Raw genomic sequence first — 15,529 nt, forward strand, 5'->3', positions numbered from 1 at the left:
TCCCTCTTCAGATTCACCTTGTTCATTAACAAAATTCGAACAGACCTTTGGCCTTTTCTCATGGCACTTAGATTATGCCTCATGGTATAGTTCATCGAATACTTGTCTTAGACACCACTGGACTATCTTAGTCTCTTTTACCTCCTCTCTACTTCCTAAGATCACCTTGTATTTAACTGGCTCCTTATTAATATCTGTATAATTAAACTGAGGTTTGAGTTAGACATTTTCAAGACCCTAAAATTCCAAAATGCCTCATAGTTGCTCAATATACCTCTCAGTGTCACACAAGAAGGATCGAGTAAGTGAAGATATAAGCAGTCTTCCATCCAAATAATCTAACTGTACAACACAGGAGTCAACTGTTGTTATTGTCTGAACAGGAAACATCACAAAGGCAGCAGCTGTCTAAAAAGGCCATGAGAAGGAAAACAACGTTTATTATAACATATACACATAACATACATCTTTTCTTTGCCTTTAAAATGAAAAGCTTTATGAAATAAAATTTTAAAATGGGTCAAAATTTAATGTGCCTGTAAAGATACATAAGTTTTACTTGCTTAAAAGTTTTGTGAAATAATTTGATACATAACTTCAGAAAAAAATTAAGGCTCTGTTTATGATTACCTAATCATAAATTGGAATCTAATCATAATGTAATCATAAGTTGGAATATAAAAGATGAAGCAAGTTTTAAAGTGTTGACAGAATTTTCATCTATAGACAATACTTCTCTCTTTGGAAAAAAGACAGACCTATAATAGGTACAGGGTTTCAATTATATTTTGGATTAATAAAAATGTTAGGAATCAAATAAATATCTGATGGCTCATGATGGCCAAGCCTGAAGAATATTCTAATGTATTCATTAAGGTAGAGTAATTTTGCCAATAGTAGTTAGATTTCTTCTTTTCTGCCAGGATTCTACATGGAAATAAACCAATAAGAGACAAATTCCCAACTTCTGATATAATGGTTTTAGAGGAAATGACAGTGAGAAACTGGTCTGCTCTGTCTCAATGGAGCTGGAGGTGTGGCTCAAGTAATAGAGCACCTGCCTAACAAGTGTGAAATCTTGAGTTCAAACCAAAGTACGAACACACACACACACACACACACACACACACACACACACACACACACACACAAACCAAAACCCTGTTAAAGTAGCCTAAGTGTCAACCCTTCCAGGGAGCCTGGGGACCTCCACAGCTGAGCACAAGCCAGCAGGTCCCTTTGTGGTTCCATTCACATTAAGTTACAGATATCCTGAGAGAAAATATTCTTGTGCCCATGGTTTTCTTCTACATGGGGTCAGGAGAATAGAAGCCTGGACAATTGGTGCATATCTATGCTTGCCATTTTATTCATACAGCTACTGAATAGACATCTATTGTTTCTTTTCTTTTTTTTTTTTTTGTGGTACTGGGGTTTGAACTCAAGGCTTCATGCTTGCTTGCTAGGCAGGTGCTCTACCACTTGAGTCACCCTACCAGTGACTCAAGTCACTGGTTTGTGTTGGGTATTTTCGAGACAGTTTCTCTGAAACTATTTGTCTGGGCTAATTTGGAACTGTGATCTCTGCCTCCTGAGTAGCTGGGATTACATGCATGACCACCAGGATCCAGCTCTTCTGGATGACCTTTGTTTCTTAATAGCCTTGTATTAAAGCATACTTTATTTAAATAAACCACACAGGGGAACTAGGGAGTACTGCAACAAACAATGTACAAATTACTGAAGACATTTTGCAACAATGTCAAACTAGAATAGGACACCACACATACCACAAACAAGTCTCAAAATCACATCTAGGATTTATATCAGTCTCCTCCCTCCCCCAAGATAGAGAATAGATAAAATTGTATCCTTTCATTCAAAGTTCTACAAGACAACACCTTATAGCTTGGTAAATACACAAAAAAACTGGAGTAGCTCCATACCTTTGCTTGTTTAGAAGTGTTGAGTTTGATGGCAGAAACTTTCCCCACATGATCACCTACAAAAACTCTAAGAATAGTTGTGTCCCAACAGAGAGCTGTAACTTTTCGGCCTTTGTGTTCTGAAGACACATATATTCGTTCTGGTTTCCCACGACGCTCTTGATTTAATTCCCAAACAACTACAAGACCTTGACTGCAAAAATTGAGTCACAGGAAGCAAATTTTGGCAGTGGTAAAGATACAATTTAATTGCATTATAATATCAACCATACTAAGTAGGTATGCAAATTCTTGTTCTCCAGAAAGGAAGAAGTCAAAGCATTCATTTCCTTGTTTTAGTACCAAACCATAAAATAGGAGAACTTAAATGTTCTAAATTATCTCTGTTCCTTTTCTCTTTTAAGACCTTTGGAATGTTACCACCTCAAATTAGTATTTTTCACAAATACCAGGGTGATCAATTGTTTACCCTGGATGGCTAGGTACTGAGAAGTTTCCTAGGACACAGTACTTTCAGGGCTAACACTGGGAAAGTACTAGGCAAACTGAGATGGATGGTCACCGAAACAAACATACTTGTCAATTTAAAATCCATATGGAAAAGATCAGATTTTTTAAAAACAGTTTCTTACCTGGTAGCTACAGCAACAAAATCATCATCATGTGAACAACAGGAAATCTGAGAAATTGCACCTTCCTAAGGCACCAAAGGAAAAATATTTTTTAAACCTTAACTTTTACACTTTTCTTTTATTCTAAATGATTAATCACATTGAAGAAATTCACATTTCTGAAAGATATTTGAATGATAAATGACAGGGCTGCCCATGATCTTACCCCGTGTGAAAGTAAAAGCCTGTGCTTCCAGCCTTCTTTCTGAATGAGATTGAGCCCTCCTCCTGAACTGCCCAGTGCCAACCATTTCCGAGACACAGCTATGCTCGTGCACTAAAAATGTGAAGAGGCACATGTGAGATAATCACAATCATTAACCAAATAAGCTATCCACTAGAAATACATACAGAGATTATCTACTGGAAATATATACAGAGTGTGTTCAGGTTCCTCCCTCAATCCACTCCCTGACCAGAAAGATACAACGTAATGGCATTTGCTCTCTAATCACAGAATCTGGAAAATTACCAAACAATGAACATTCTGTTTTTAAACTTTAGTTGAATCTCAAAAAGACTGAATAGAGAGCTGGTGGACTGGCTCAAATGGCAGAGCACTTGCCTAATAATCATAAGGCTCTGAGTTCAAACCCCAGTGTCATCAAAAAAATAAATAAATAAAAATAGACTGAATAGGCTCAATTGAGTAATTTTTCTTTGGCAAAAGCCTGCTATTATATTTTGTGTAATTTGGCTACGTCATTCCAATGCTGACCACAATGGAGAAAACCAAGTAAGTTACCAGAGAATAAAACAACTTCAATCATTTGCTTACTTAAATCATTTCTAGTTTGCATAATCATCACAAAACACCCACAGGCCTAAGATTGCAATGGACACAGATGCAGACCATTGCACTGCCATGTCTCTTCATACTCCCAGCCAGCTGATTTCTTGATCCACCGAATAAAGTAGTGGCCATGCAGCATTCAATACCCTGTGGCAAAAGTTGGTAGGCTGACTAAGGGCCATTCCAAACTCACTTCAACTTTGTTGCTTCCACCACAGAAGCTGAAAAACCTAACTATCCACTTTCCTAGTTTTCCTTGCTGCAGGAGTAGCCATGTGATTCAATCCCAGTTAATAAAAATTAAGCCTACTGAGGGCTTCTTAGGAAGCTTGAACTTCCCAGATGAAGAGCAGAATCTGAAGAAAATAAAACCATTGCCCTTGGTCTCTTCATTCTTACTTGAGATACTAAGGAAGACATTTAGAATGGAGCTAGGACACATATATTACAACTGTGACTAAAAGCCAAAATAGGGGTGATGGTAGAAGAGGAAAGATGAGGAACCAGTGTCCTCACTGACATCACTAGACCACTACACTAAACCCAGCAACACTAACATCCAATGAGATTACAAACGTCTTCATTGCATAAGCAACTATTTATGAAGTATTCTGAAACCTGAAGCTGAAAAATATTTCTAGTATTAATCCTCACAACTGTTGCTCATATTACAGCATCTATTTTTTTCTCCCTTTCCTCAAAGGTTACTGCCTTTGGAGCAGTAGGAAAGTATTAATAATAAAATTATTTTGTATATGGCAGATGGACTTCATATATCTATATGAAACAGAACTAAGAAATCTCTTGCAATTTCTTTAAGTGGGGTGGGAAGGGGGTTGAGGGAGAGAGACAATGGGGGCAATGTAAGTAATGTGCAATATAAGTGTAATCGGAATTGTCACTATGAATCCCCCCCGTATAACAAATATATCTTAATTTTTAAAAAATAAAATTATTTTGGAATTGGTTATGAGACATTGTTCTTCACCATGTCATTCCTGGGTTTAATTAAAAAAAAAAATCAGGGTTTGAGGGAAGCATGTACTTCCCTTTTGCTTTGCTCCCCAAAACAGGGCTACTTCAAACTCCCTGTTTTGGAGTAATTGCATTAATTCATATTATTCAAAACGTAATGGAGTATACTCATTTATAGTATTTTAATTTCAATAAAATACATCAGTTTCTGAGAGAAGACAGCAAGATTACTGAGAGGGGAAAAAATTAAATAATCAGTATCATAGTTTCCAAGGCAAGGAAAGAATTCAAATGATAGTTCAAAAAATAAATCAAGAAAGAGCTACTGAGGGTTGGAGACATGGCTCAAGTGGTGGAGTGTCTGCCTAGTAAGCGTGAGGACCTGCGTTCAAACCCTAGGAACACACACACACACACACACACACACACACACACACCCCTATAAATACGCTACTTCTATGTAAGCTACAACTATAACAGGTAGGAATGTCAAGATTCCACAAAACAAAGAACTAAAGGGCAGGGGCAAATTTAACAGAGGGTACACAAAAACACAAATATGAAAATGAAACTAATACAAGGATCAAGAAGTTCACCTTTAGACGACTGGAGTCCAGCCGAAGGACTGAGAGTAATGGATCCAGTGACTCAAACTCTGCGAGAACATGGCTGTAGGATTCTGGTATCACTGGCACAAAAGTCATTTAGCCAAGAAGATGAAATCTGTAGCCAGGAAGATAAAATTTGTTCAGTGATAGACAAAGTATTATTCACCTGAATAAAGTCTGCAAAAATATAATTTAAGAAGATCACCAAAGCTAGAGGTATGACTTAAGCACCTGCCTAGCAAACACAAGACCCTGAGTTCAAACCCTGCACTACAAAAAAAAAAAAAAAATGATCATTGAGCCAGATCACTGAGCCACACATAGCAGTGCACACTTGTAATCCCAGTTACTTGGGCAGCCAAGATCAGGACAATTATGGTTCAAGGCCAGTCCAGGCAAAAAAAGTTAGCAAGACCCTCATCTCTACAATCAAGCCAGGTGTGGTGATGTGTACCTTTCATCCCAGTTACATGGGAGGCATAGTTAAGAGGATTCTAATAAAAAGTACAAGACCCTATCTTAAAAATAACTAAAGCAAAAAGAGCTGGAGGTGTGACCCAAGTGGCAGAGCACCTGTCTAACAAGTAAGAGACCCTGTGTTCAAACCCCTGTAATACCAAAAGACAAAAAAAAAAAAAAAAATCACCATCCATTCAGCAGCATGCATTTAATGAATATATGAGGGAATGTAGGGAAACATGGGAAAGGGACAACCACCCCTACTCTGGAAGTGCTGGAAAAAAACACATATAGATATCATTCACACAACAGTGTACTCACAGCGTCATTCCCTGACTCCAGAACTCACAGAATATCAGGTCCAGGAAAATGATCTTACTCCATTATATCCAAGAGTTTGGGTAGGTAAAATGGACACAGTAGGACTTAAAAGGAAAACTGTTCAAGCTCCTCTGAGGTAAGATAGCAACCCTGCTGTATTTCTTTGAGTTGTAAATCTTCTGTCTTTAGGAGTCCCTCATTAAAATGCAACCTACTGTAAAAGCCTCAATTTATAAAGCCTTATCAGGAAGCAAACAAGTTATCCCCCAGCCATTTAACAGTGCTAAATAGGAATAAGCCTCTGGATCTCTCCCCCGCCCCCTTCTGTCTCTCTGTCTGTCTGGCCTATGTATGATGAATGAATGAAAGTACAATGTACTTATTTGAGATATGAGATACAGAGAACTGGAGCACAAAGAATAAGAGTTTCAATAAAACCAAACAAATAAATAAAACTAGCCAGGCATGGTGGGGTAAGCCTGTAATCCCAGCATTTGGGGAATGGAGGCAAGGAGTGCCAGACCAGACTGAGCAGGGGTGACCTCTGAGATTGCATCTCAAAAGAAACAAAAAACAAAAAACAAAAACTACATAATGAATAAAGAATACAAAGTAGCAAGTATCAAACACCCAACAAAGATTTTGTAAACCAACACAAAAGTTCTCTGTTCAACTACTCTCATGTGCACAATTTTTTGTTAAATGGCACTAATTTCCAGAAAAAAGAAATTTTAAGAAAATTCTACCTATTAATTTTAACTTTTCTCTATCTTTTGCTACCTGCCTAATTATGACTAAAGGGCAAAACAAAAATCACAGAAAAATTCAGAAACTATTTATACTTATTTTTGTTTACATTTTGTGCCTTTCATTTTTTCCTCAGAATCGTATGCATTCACACATTCATTTACTCAACAAATATGTATTAAAGATCACCTGTATACCAGGCATTGTTCTAGGTCCTGGAGATAATATCTGAATACAAAATAAAGTCCTAATGTTTTTGGTTGTAAAACATATAGAAACCTATGGGAAGAGGTTGTTTTTGTGGTGCTAGGGATCAAACCCTGGACCCTAGGTAAGTGCCCTACCACTGAATTACATCCCCAGCTCTTTTTTTATTGTATACATATAAAACAGTCTTATTTTCTGCTAGTAATATTGTTCTTAGTACAGCTTAACCTCTGTGAGGAGAATGTTCTAAAAACAAACAAACAAGAAAACCAATTTAAATACACCTAAAAAGTGTATTTGAGAATTCCAAATCCAAGGAAACCTTCCTCATTTTTTTCACTCACTTTATTGAACATCTAGTAAAATAGGCACAGTGGTGGGAAAAGAAGTAAAAGAATTTCAGAAATTAGTTTATAATCAGATAGAGAAATAGACAAATATTATACACAACACACACACACACACACACACACACACAGAGCAAAGTGCTTTGTTAGAACTCAGAGGACTCTTCCCCTATCTAACAAAACCTTATCTTTCTGCAATACTGAATTCAAATGTTACTTCTGTGACATCTGTCACAGTTCTAACCTAGCAAAAAAAAAAAAAAAAAGCCCAGAGAAGGTGGAAAAGGTGCTTACCAAAATCAGTGAAACAACCTCCTAAAAGACTGTCTTCCTAAGAGATTGGCTTGCCCAAGGGTCACAAAGCTCAAAAGAAGTAGGCCTAAAACTAAAATACACAAAAAAATCTAACCATGTTTTTCCATTACCCCGGATTATTTGACGATAAGGTAGATAAAACTGCTGCTCACAATCACAATGCAAATCACAACGCTGTCTTTTGACCCGGTAGGTGCGTGGGAGGAAAGGGAGGCCAAAGAGAGAAGCGAACAAAAATTAAATAAATAATGCAAAGGGAAATTAATAGATTTTATTGTCATAAAAGGATCCTACTAAGAAATACTGATCACAAAACCCTCCACTTCAGAGAAACAGCAACACACACTCATGCATTCACTCACTCAACATTCTGAGTTGTTCTAGGCCCTATAAGCACGGCTGGAGACACAGGGACTAACAAATGCACTCCGTGGCTGCTCATTTAGCGGAACTACCTTTTTAACAGCAGTAACTTTAATACAGTATTTGGCTTTTATGAGGCGAGGAGCCCACGTAACCAAGTTTTCAAAGCCAGTTCACCGGCCCAGCCCAGAGGTCCCAGCCCCGCTCCGCCACATGCAGGCCAGCAACTCCCAAGTCCTAGGCTCAGCGCCAAGCCACTCACCGTGCACGGAGAGCGGAATCCAAACTTCAGTCTCGGCATTTGCTCCTCCCCTCCCTCGCGTACGTCATCCAGGGGCGCCAGAGACACTGGACATCAAAGATAACGGCACTTCCTTGTCACGTGACGGGTTACGCCCCTCCCTACGTGAAGTCCCTCCCCCCTCAGGCCGCGGTCGCAATTACGCTCTCTACGGCCTGCAGCCGGTGGACCTTCGCGGGTCGAAGATACGCAACAGACCGGTACCGGAGGAGCTCTATGGCAAATGGTGGGCCAGATCGGATCCCCGGACCCTTCATCACTGGTGGCCGGAGAGAGGAATCGAAACAGGAGGGAACCAGTGGGGGGAGGGAGGGAGCTAGCGGAAGGTGTCATGGCGCCTCGCTCCGCGGTCACGTGCCCCTCAGCCCCCCCCTTAGAGCTTCCGGTCACGTGCCCTCCGAGACCTCGCAGCCAGCGATGGAGGCGAGACCCCCCAGTAACAGAGGCGGTGGCAACGGCTGCGGCCACTGCGTTTCAGCCTCTTCCCAGCAGCGGCTTTAAGAAGCGCAGCAGAACTCGACCCGATCCAACTCGGTTACTTACTTCCTGCCGGAGGCAGTACCTTCCACCTGGTAAGTTTAGACCGAAGAATGGGGGTGGGTGGGCAGTGAGGAGCTGACAGGCCCGGGGGTCGCCGGACAGCACGGATTCAGCTCCTTTTTCCCGCATCGCTGTCCCAGTCTTCACAACCCCTAGGTTTCCCTTCTGGTTTGCCAGTATTATCCCGAAGCCGGGAAGAGGCTACTCGACCCTTAATCTACTTGCCTAAAGGAATCCTGCCCTTCTACTTAAGAGCAGGGACTCGCAGGTTTACCCAAAGCCAAAATGAGACGTGCCTCATGAGAATGAAGGAAGTGGAACCCTCTGCCGGTCAGAGAAGCCCTTCCCGTTAGGAGATGTGCTATCGGGTCTTTTCGGTTTCCGTAAATGCCTCAGTGGCCGCATGTATTTTGCTTTTACCTGTCACCCTTACTGGGCTTAAAAACCTTACTAACACACCGAGCCCAGCTACGACACACACTCCAGTTTGGGCCATGCAGTTTGTCATGTAGTGAAAAATGGACCATCAAGACTGGAAATATTAAATACTTTATAAATATCCCCAGTATTCTTAGGCCAGATTAAGTGAGGTGACATCTAGTTGACTTTAGTGTCTGTAAAATAAGGGTGAAAGGAGATATAAAAACTTTTGTCCGATCAGAGACCAAATTTAGAAACACACAAAACTGACTGGTTTGTAGGCTGAGAGATAGAGTGTTTGCTCAGCATGTGGGAGGCCCTGGGTTCGATTCCCCAGCACTTCTCCCCACCAAAAGAAAAGAAAGAAAGAAACCTGGTTTGAAATATACCTTGCAATAAGCACTGTTTCCACACAAATCCATGTTTTCAGTATCCAGACTTGTGATTTTCAAGTGTATTAAAAAGAAACGATTTTTTAATTCTTACATGGGACGCCAATATATAAAGCAGTGCTTTAGTGGAACCAAATTTAGGAGAACCAGCCTCCACCCTCTCAGCTTCTTCTCCTCTGTCACAGAGGCATCTCCTTAGAACACAGTTTAAAAAACACCAATCTGACGGATCACTTGTGGATCACGCTTATAATCCTAGCTACTGGGGAGGCAGAGATCAGGAGCATTGAGGTTGCCAGCCACCCCATGCAAATAGTTCATGTGAAACTATAATGTGAAAATACCCAACACAAAACAGGGGTTGGCGGAACACCTGCCTAGCACGCATGAGATCTTGAGTTTAAACCCCTAGCACTGCCCAAAAAAAAAAAACACCAATCTGAACTTTGGTTATTAAATTCCACTTGTCAGTCCTAAGATTTTTTTAAAGCAAAAACCAGAGAAGTCACAACAAAGGAAGATAAACTCTAGTAGCAGGTCTGTGGCTTTAAAGGAGGACTGAACTCTGAAGAGAACTTTGTACCTATTAGCAAGACTAAATCTTTCCCTTTTGGGGGGGGAGGGTGGTACTGGGATTTGTACTCAGGGCTCTGGGTTTGCTAGATAGGTGCTCTACTGCTTGAGCCACTCCACCAACCCCTAAATCCTTCACTCAGCTAATCTTTAGCAGTGCAACAGACTGATAAATTTGAGTGTCCTTCATAATATTAAATACACATTGCAGTGCAAATGTAAAAAATAATTCAAGCAAATGCAAAGAGGGCTCTAAAAATGCAGTGCAGTCAAAGGGAAAAGAGTCAGAAGTAGTGAAGCAATTGATTGGGTTTCATTCACTGTCAGTGCTTCATGTACTGCTCTTGAGGCTTGTATCTTCATGTCATTCCATCCTAAAACCTGCTTCTCTTCTCTGTTGCTTTCCCACCCCCAGCCCTTAACGATCAGAATGTTGTCTGGTGTACCTGGAACTTTCCTAACATTTTGGCTACCGTTGTACCTATGGATACTGCCTTCCCTACTTTCTCTTTCCTGGCTTTGCAGTTTCAGGCACTAATCATAGACTGTTTTTCCCACTTTGATTACCAACTGATTTTAGTAATGTACTCTTGTCAGCACACAGTGTTTTTTAGTGGATATTAACCCATTTCCCTCTATCCAGCATCTTGGTCTCATTTTTCCTCTTGCACTGCTATAAAATGAAAAAGTATTTGTTCCTAAAATCACCACATCAGTTATTTTTATTATGATCTTCCTTTTGTGTTAAACTGTCCTTAAAACAGTACATTTTAGTACTTTTTGCATACTTTCGGAGTCTTCGTCTCTATAATGTTCAATTGCTTTTTTTTTTTTTTTTTTAAAGGTACTGGGGCTTGCACTCAGGGCCTCATAAAGTGCTCTACCATTTGACCCATTTCTCCATCTTACTGAATTGTTAAAAACATTTTTGCAAGCGACATTCCAGATATTTTTTTAAGAGGAGGTCTCAGACTTTAGCCCAGGCTATCCTCTCTCAAGTACTGGGTAGATCTTTTTTTTTCTACTGATAGATACAGTAGCTGTCTAGCAATCCTTCTTTCTGTTCTTTTTGATGCTGTTATAAATGCAATTGTTTCCCCCGCCCCTTTTTTTTTTTTTTGGTAGTGGTGATCGTTTTATTGGGGTTTGAACTTGGCCTTGTGCTTGCTAGGCAGGCCTGTACCATGAGCAACTCTTCTTTATTAAAGGAAGATAAGAATCATAAGGAGTTTATATTTCACTGACTTTTTTCTTCCTGCACTTTGGAAATAGGGATATAAATAATAGAAATGCAGAGATGCAGCAATTAAAGATTTCTGCTCAGCCACTGTAAACTCTTCCTGTGTTTATTTCCTATAGGGCAGGATCCAGTTATTGGAATCCATGTGAATAATGGTACTGTGATCTGTTAATTGAGAACCATAATGCTTCCTGGAATTGAACCAAGGATGTATGTGTAAAGGTTTCTTGTGTCTTGCTTGCCAAGTTTGAATTCTCTTAACAAAGAACTTACATAGATGACACAGATATTTATTGTGCACTTTCAGGGTCCAAATACTATGCTTCTGGGTGCTATATTGTAGTGAGCACAACACATTTAACTTCTCCTTACAAAGCTCACAGTCTGTCAAAGGAGATGTATCATTAAAAGAATTACATAAAAAATGTGTTACAATTGTACTAAGTGCCATGAGGAGAGTAGTAGTTACTTAGCTAGTAACTTTGAAGCATAGAGTAGACTGAAAAGAAAACTAGCAAAACCCAGTTAATGGGAAGGGAGGAGAATGTGTGAAGTCCTAGAGCAAGGCATTACATGTAGCTTCAGACAAAATTTTTAACTGCAAATGAATTAGTGCCTTTTCTAGAGGATCTTGCTGTTTAAAGAAGTCTTGTGACAGAGTTATTTTGTAAAGCAAATAATCTTTTTAAGTAAAGCTAGATGTTCGTTGATTGGATTAATGATGAACTTGTTTAAATATAGCTTGCAGCACTATTTTTCATAAATGAAATAGTCTGTGACTGTTACAGAGTTCTGCTGGGAAGAAGTGCTTGCCATCCAATAAAACCCCTTCATAAAATCTGGAAATCACAGACGCCATTATGGGATATCTCCAATGATTTTATTAACTATCTTAAAATTGTTCCCTTTACAGTTAACAGATGTCCTGTAGATGACCAAGGAATTAATTGATGTGACAGAAAATGTGTTTTATACAGTATGCAGTATAATTCTAAATTTTATATGTTTATCATTATGAATATTAGGAGCTTGGAAAGAAAGTTTTAATAACTACTTTTCTCAGTGCAAGGTACATGTTTATTATAGATAATCCAGAAAACAAAAAGAATATTCAAATCATCTATATTTCTGTCACCTATAGATAACTGATATTAAATTTGGTGTGTATCCTTATAGTCATATATTTGTAGAATAGCATAGTATAACTCTGAGGTTAGACTGATCCAGATTCAAACCCAGTTCTACTTCCTTGATGCTTTGGCAGACTAATCTTGATTTCTCCTATCTACAGAATGTAATTAATAATAGGACCTACCTCCTGGGATTATTAACTGGAAACTGAGTTAGATAATGCCTATGAAGAACTTAGTCCAGTGCTGGGCTCATTATTAAGCATTCAATAAATTTTATTTTTAGTTTTAAAGAAACTATTTTCCCATTTGTAGAGTAACATTATTGTAAAATACAGTTACTGCAACACCTGCATTGCTCAAAGAACTAAGAATTTTGTTAAAGCATGTTTTTAAAAAATTGAACCAAAATAATACACACTTCATCTCTGAACATCATGTCATTAAAGTCCACATAATTAATGTTTTCTGTATAAACCAATGTGATGTTATAATATGTGTGATCTGAATTTTTTTTTCAGTACTGGGATTTGAATTCAGGACCTCACACTTGGTAGGTAGGAACTTTTTTTTTTTTTTTCATTTTTCTTTTATTATTCATATGTGCATACAAGGCTTGGTTCATTTCTCCCCCCAGGTAGTAACTCTTACCACTTGAGCCACTCCTCCAGCCCTTTTTCTGTGTTGGGTTTTTCTGAGATAAAGTTTGAGAACTATTTGCCCAGAATGGCTTTGAATCTCAGTCCTCCAATCTCTACCTCCTGAGTAGCTAGGATTACAGGCATGGGCCACCAGCAACTGTTTCTTATCCTAAAGGCTCTGGCTGTGTATGATATCCAGAAATGATTCAGTGCCTTTTAGGTCAGACTGTAGAAACAGTTAATGATCCTAAATAAAAGAAAGAAAAAATTTACATACAGGACAGGAGTCTGACAGTTTAGTTGCTTGCAGCATCTCATTCGAGAGATCATCTTCCTCAAGTCATACTCCTCTTCAGAGGATTCTTTTGCAGAAGTACAAGTGTATCCTGGTTCCTTTATTTCTTTTACTAATTTGTCAACCTCCACACATACAATATCAGAATAAGGAAACTTGGCTGGCAGAATGGCTCAAGTGGTAGAGTGCCTGCCTAGCAAGTGTGAGGCCCTGAGTTCAAACCTCAACACCACAAAAAAAAAAAAGCAGAATAAGAAACCTTGAACATTGGTTCCAGTAACATTTTACATTATGGACCAAAGGCCTTGTGCACCTGTTTTTTGTTTCTACTGCCAGTCTAGCTGTGTCTTTCAAATCATCCTCAGTAATATTCAGCAGTTATCCTTATCCTTACTAAATAAGGCCTGGTATTGAGGAATAACAGCATTACATGTCTCAGTATTTGTACAAGTGTTTTCTCATCTAGGCTTTGCAAAAGAACTACCATAGGCAAGCCACCCACAGACTCAGGAATCATGCCAAATTCAGTGAGATCTTTGGCTTCCGCCTGATACTATAACTGATCTTTTTCTTCAGTATCGTGATGAGTATTTGATTTTCCACTTTGATTAGCAAGGTCCACAGCAGCTGCATTCATTCTCATTGAGTATATTTTAGATAAATTTGTTTTGTGTGCTGGGGATTAAACACAGGTCCTCCAGAGCACCTGTAAGGTATAGGCAAGCACTATAACTTATAAATTTGATAATACAGAATCGAACTATAGTCTTCTTTCCCACCATACTTTGATCACTTTGTTTTCATTGAATTAAGTCTTAAAATTGAGGTTTTCAAACTTTTAAGCAAATATAACTCACTTATCAAAATCTTAGAAGAACATTAAAAAGAAAGGGGCTGGGACATGGCTCAGGTGGGTAGATCACCTGCCTACCAAGTGCAAGGCCCTTAGTTTAAACCCCAGTACTACCAAAAAAAAAAAAGGCAAGCCAGTTAAAAAATAGTATCATATAGTAAAAATTTAATCATTTGTTATACTGGAGATATCAGAACTAGAGACTGTAAAACAACATGGGGAAATACTTTCAATGACAAATGTAAAACACAAGATAACTGAACTTATTTCTTGGTAGAGTGGACAATTTAAATGAAGAAAACTGATGTTAGGGTAGTAGAATTACGGATTTTTCTTTCTTTTTTTTTCATATGTGCATACAATGTTTGGGTCATTTCTCCCCCATTCTCCCCACCCCCTCCCTTTACCTAACCCGCATTTTTATTTCTTTAGTGGTACTGGGATTTGAACTTTGGGATGCATGCTTGCTCGGCACTCTACCACTTGAGCCACTCCACCAGCCCTTTTTTGTGTTGGGTATTTTTGAAATAGGGTCTGATGAACTATTTGCCCCAGCTAACCTTGAACTATGATCCTCCTGATTTCTGCCTCCCAAATAACTAGATTACAGGTGTGAGCTACCAGTACCCAGCTGAATTGTGGAAGTTTTTTAAATCCCTTTTTGTTTGGTTTAATAAAAGCATTAGGCTCAATCTCAACAATTTACAAATGCATGCATAACATAGACTGTCTCCACCTCTGTGAGTCAGCAGTTCTTGACATTATTTTGTCCAGAACTAAATTCTTGGTCTTGGGGTGTGTATGTGTGTGAAGAACTCAGGGTCTCGAGAATGCTAGGCAAGCACTCTACCACTGGACTAAAACCCCAGCATTCATTCTTTTCTTACACATCAGTTGATTATAAATTGGGTACTGAAGAGAAGACTCTGATGGAGAAAGTAAAGAGAAACAGGAATTACAGGCAAAGGGAATGGTTTGGAGCAAAGTTTGAAATTCTCTAGGAATGGTAAAAAGACTGCTCTGGATGCAACAGAAGATTCTTGTTGGAGATCAGCGGGACATGAGGTTAAGTAGTTAAGACGGAGGCAGAATAGAGAAAGCATGAAGACTTCTGCATTATGGAGTAATTTATATTTTAGAAAATTAATCTGTGGGCATATGAGAGACCAGAAGGGGTCTCTGAACCAGGTTGGCAGTGAGAATGGAGGAAGGTGAACAGATACCAAGTTCACTCCCAGAGACAAAAGAGCACATACTGTATGGTTTCCAAAACAAAAAATAAAATGTGGCAATATAAATCAGAAAATAGTTGCTGGAGAGTGGGGAAATGTGAGGAAATTTTCATGGGTGATAAAATGTTCTATATATTATTTTGGGTAACAATACATGGGT

The 15,529-nt window shown here is 39.0% G+C and overlaps 2 protein-coding genes across 4 annotated transcripts in view; one reads left to right on the forward strand and one right to left on the reverse strand.

Moving 5' to 3' along the window:
• Nucleotides 1–8,169, reverse strand: part of Hps5 (HPS5 biogenesis of lysosomal organelles complex 2 subunit 2) — a 35,248-nt gene extending 27,079 nt beyond the window's left edge. Inside the window, exons 1-6 of one of the 2 annotated variants that reach the window (XM_074042721.1) lie at nucleotides 8,015–8,169; nucleotides 4,982–5,108; nucleotides 2,784–2,894; nucleotides 2,579–2,643; nucleotides 1,947–2,139; nucleotides 275–408 (exon numbers count right to left, since the gene is read on the reverse strand). In XM_074042721.1, the coding sequence (XP_073898822.1) occupies nucleotides 275–408; nucleotides 1,947–2,139; nucleotides 2,579–2,643; nucleotides 2,784–2,894; nucleotides 4,982–5,089 (611 nt within the window). In that variant the 5' untranslated portion in view covers nucleotides 5,090–5,108; nucleotides 8,015–8,169. Of the gene's footprint in view, nucleotides 1–274; nucleotides 409–1,946; nucleotides 2,140–2,578; nucleotides 2,644–2,783; nucleotides 2,895–4,981; nucleotides 5,109–7,844; nucleotides 7,992–8,014 lie in introns of those variants that run through there. The other variant, XM_074042731.1, reaches the window with a different exon arrangement.
• A 107-nt stretch (nucleotides 8,170–8,276) lies between these two features.
• Gtf2h1 (general transcription factor IIH subunit 1) overlaps nucleotides 8,277–15,529 on the forward strand; it is a 31,832-nt gene continuing 24,579 nt past the window's right edge. The window contains exons 1-2 of one of the 2 annotated variants that reach the window (XM_074042737.1): nucleotides 8,277–8,625; nucleotides 12,870–12,901. In XM_074042737.1, the coding sequence (XP_073898838.1) occupies nucleotides 8,277–8,625; nucleotides 12,870–12,901 (381 nt within the window). The remainder of the gene's footprint in view (nucleotides 8,626–12,869; nucleotides 12,902–15,529) is intronic. The other variant, XM_020178737.2, reaches the window with a different exon arrangement.

Source organism: Castor canadensis, chromosome 1 (genome assembly GCF_047511655.1).
Source record: "Castor canadensis chromosome 1, mCasCan1.hap1v2, whole genome shotgun sequence".
Taxonomy (NCBI): Eukaryota; Metazoa; Chordata; class Mammalia; order Rodentia; family Castoridae; genus Castor; species Castor canadensis.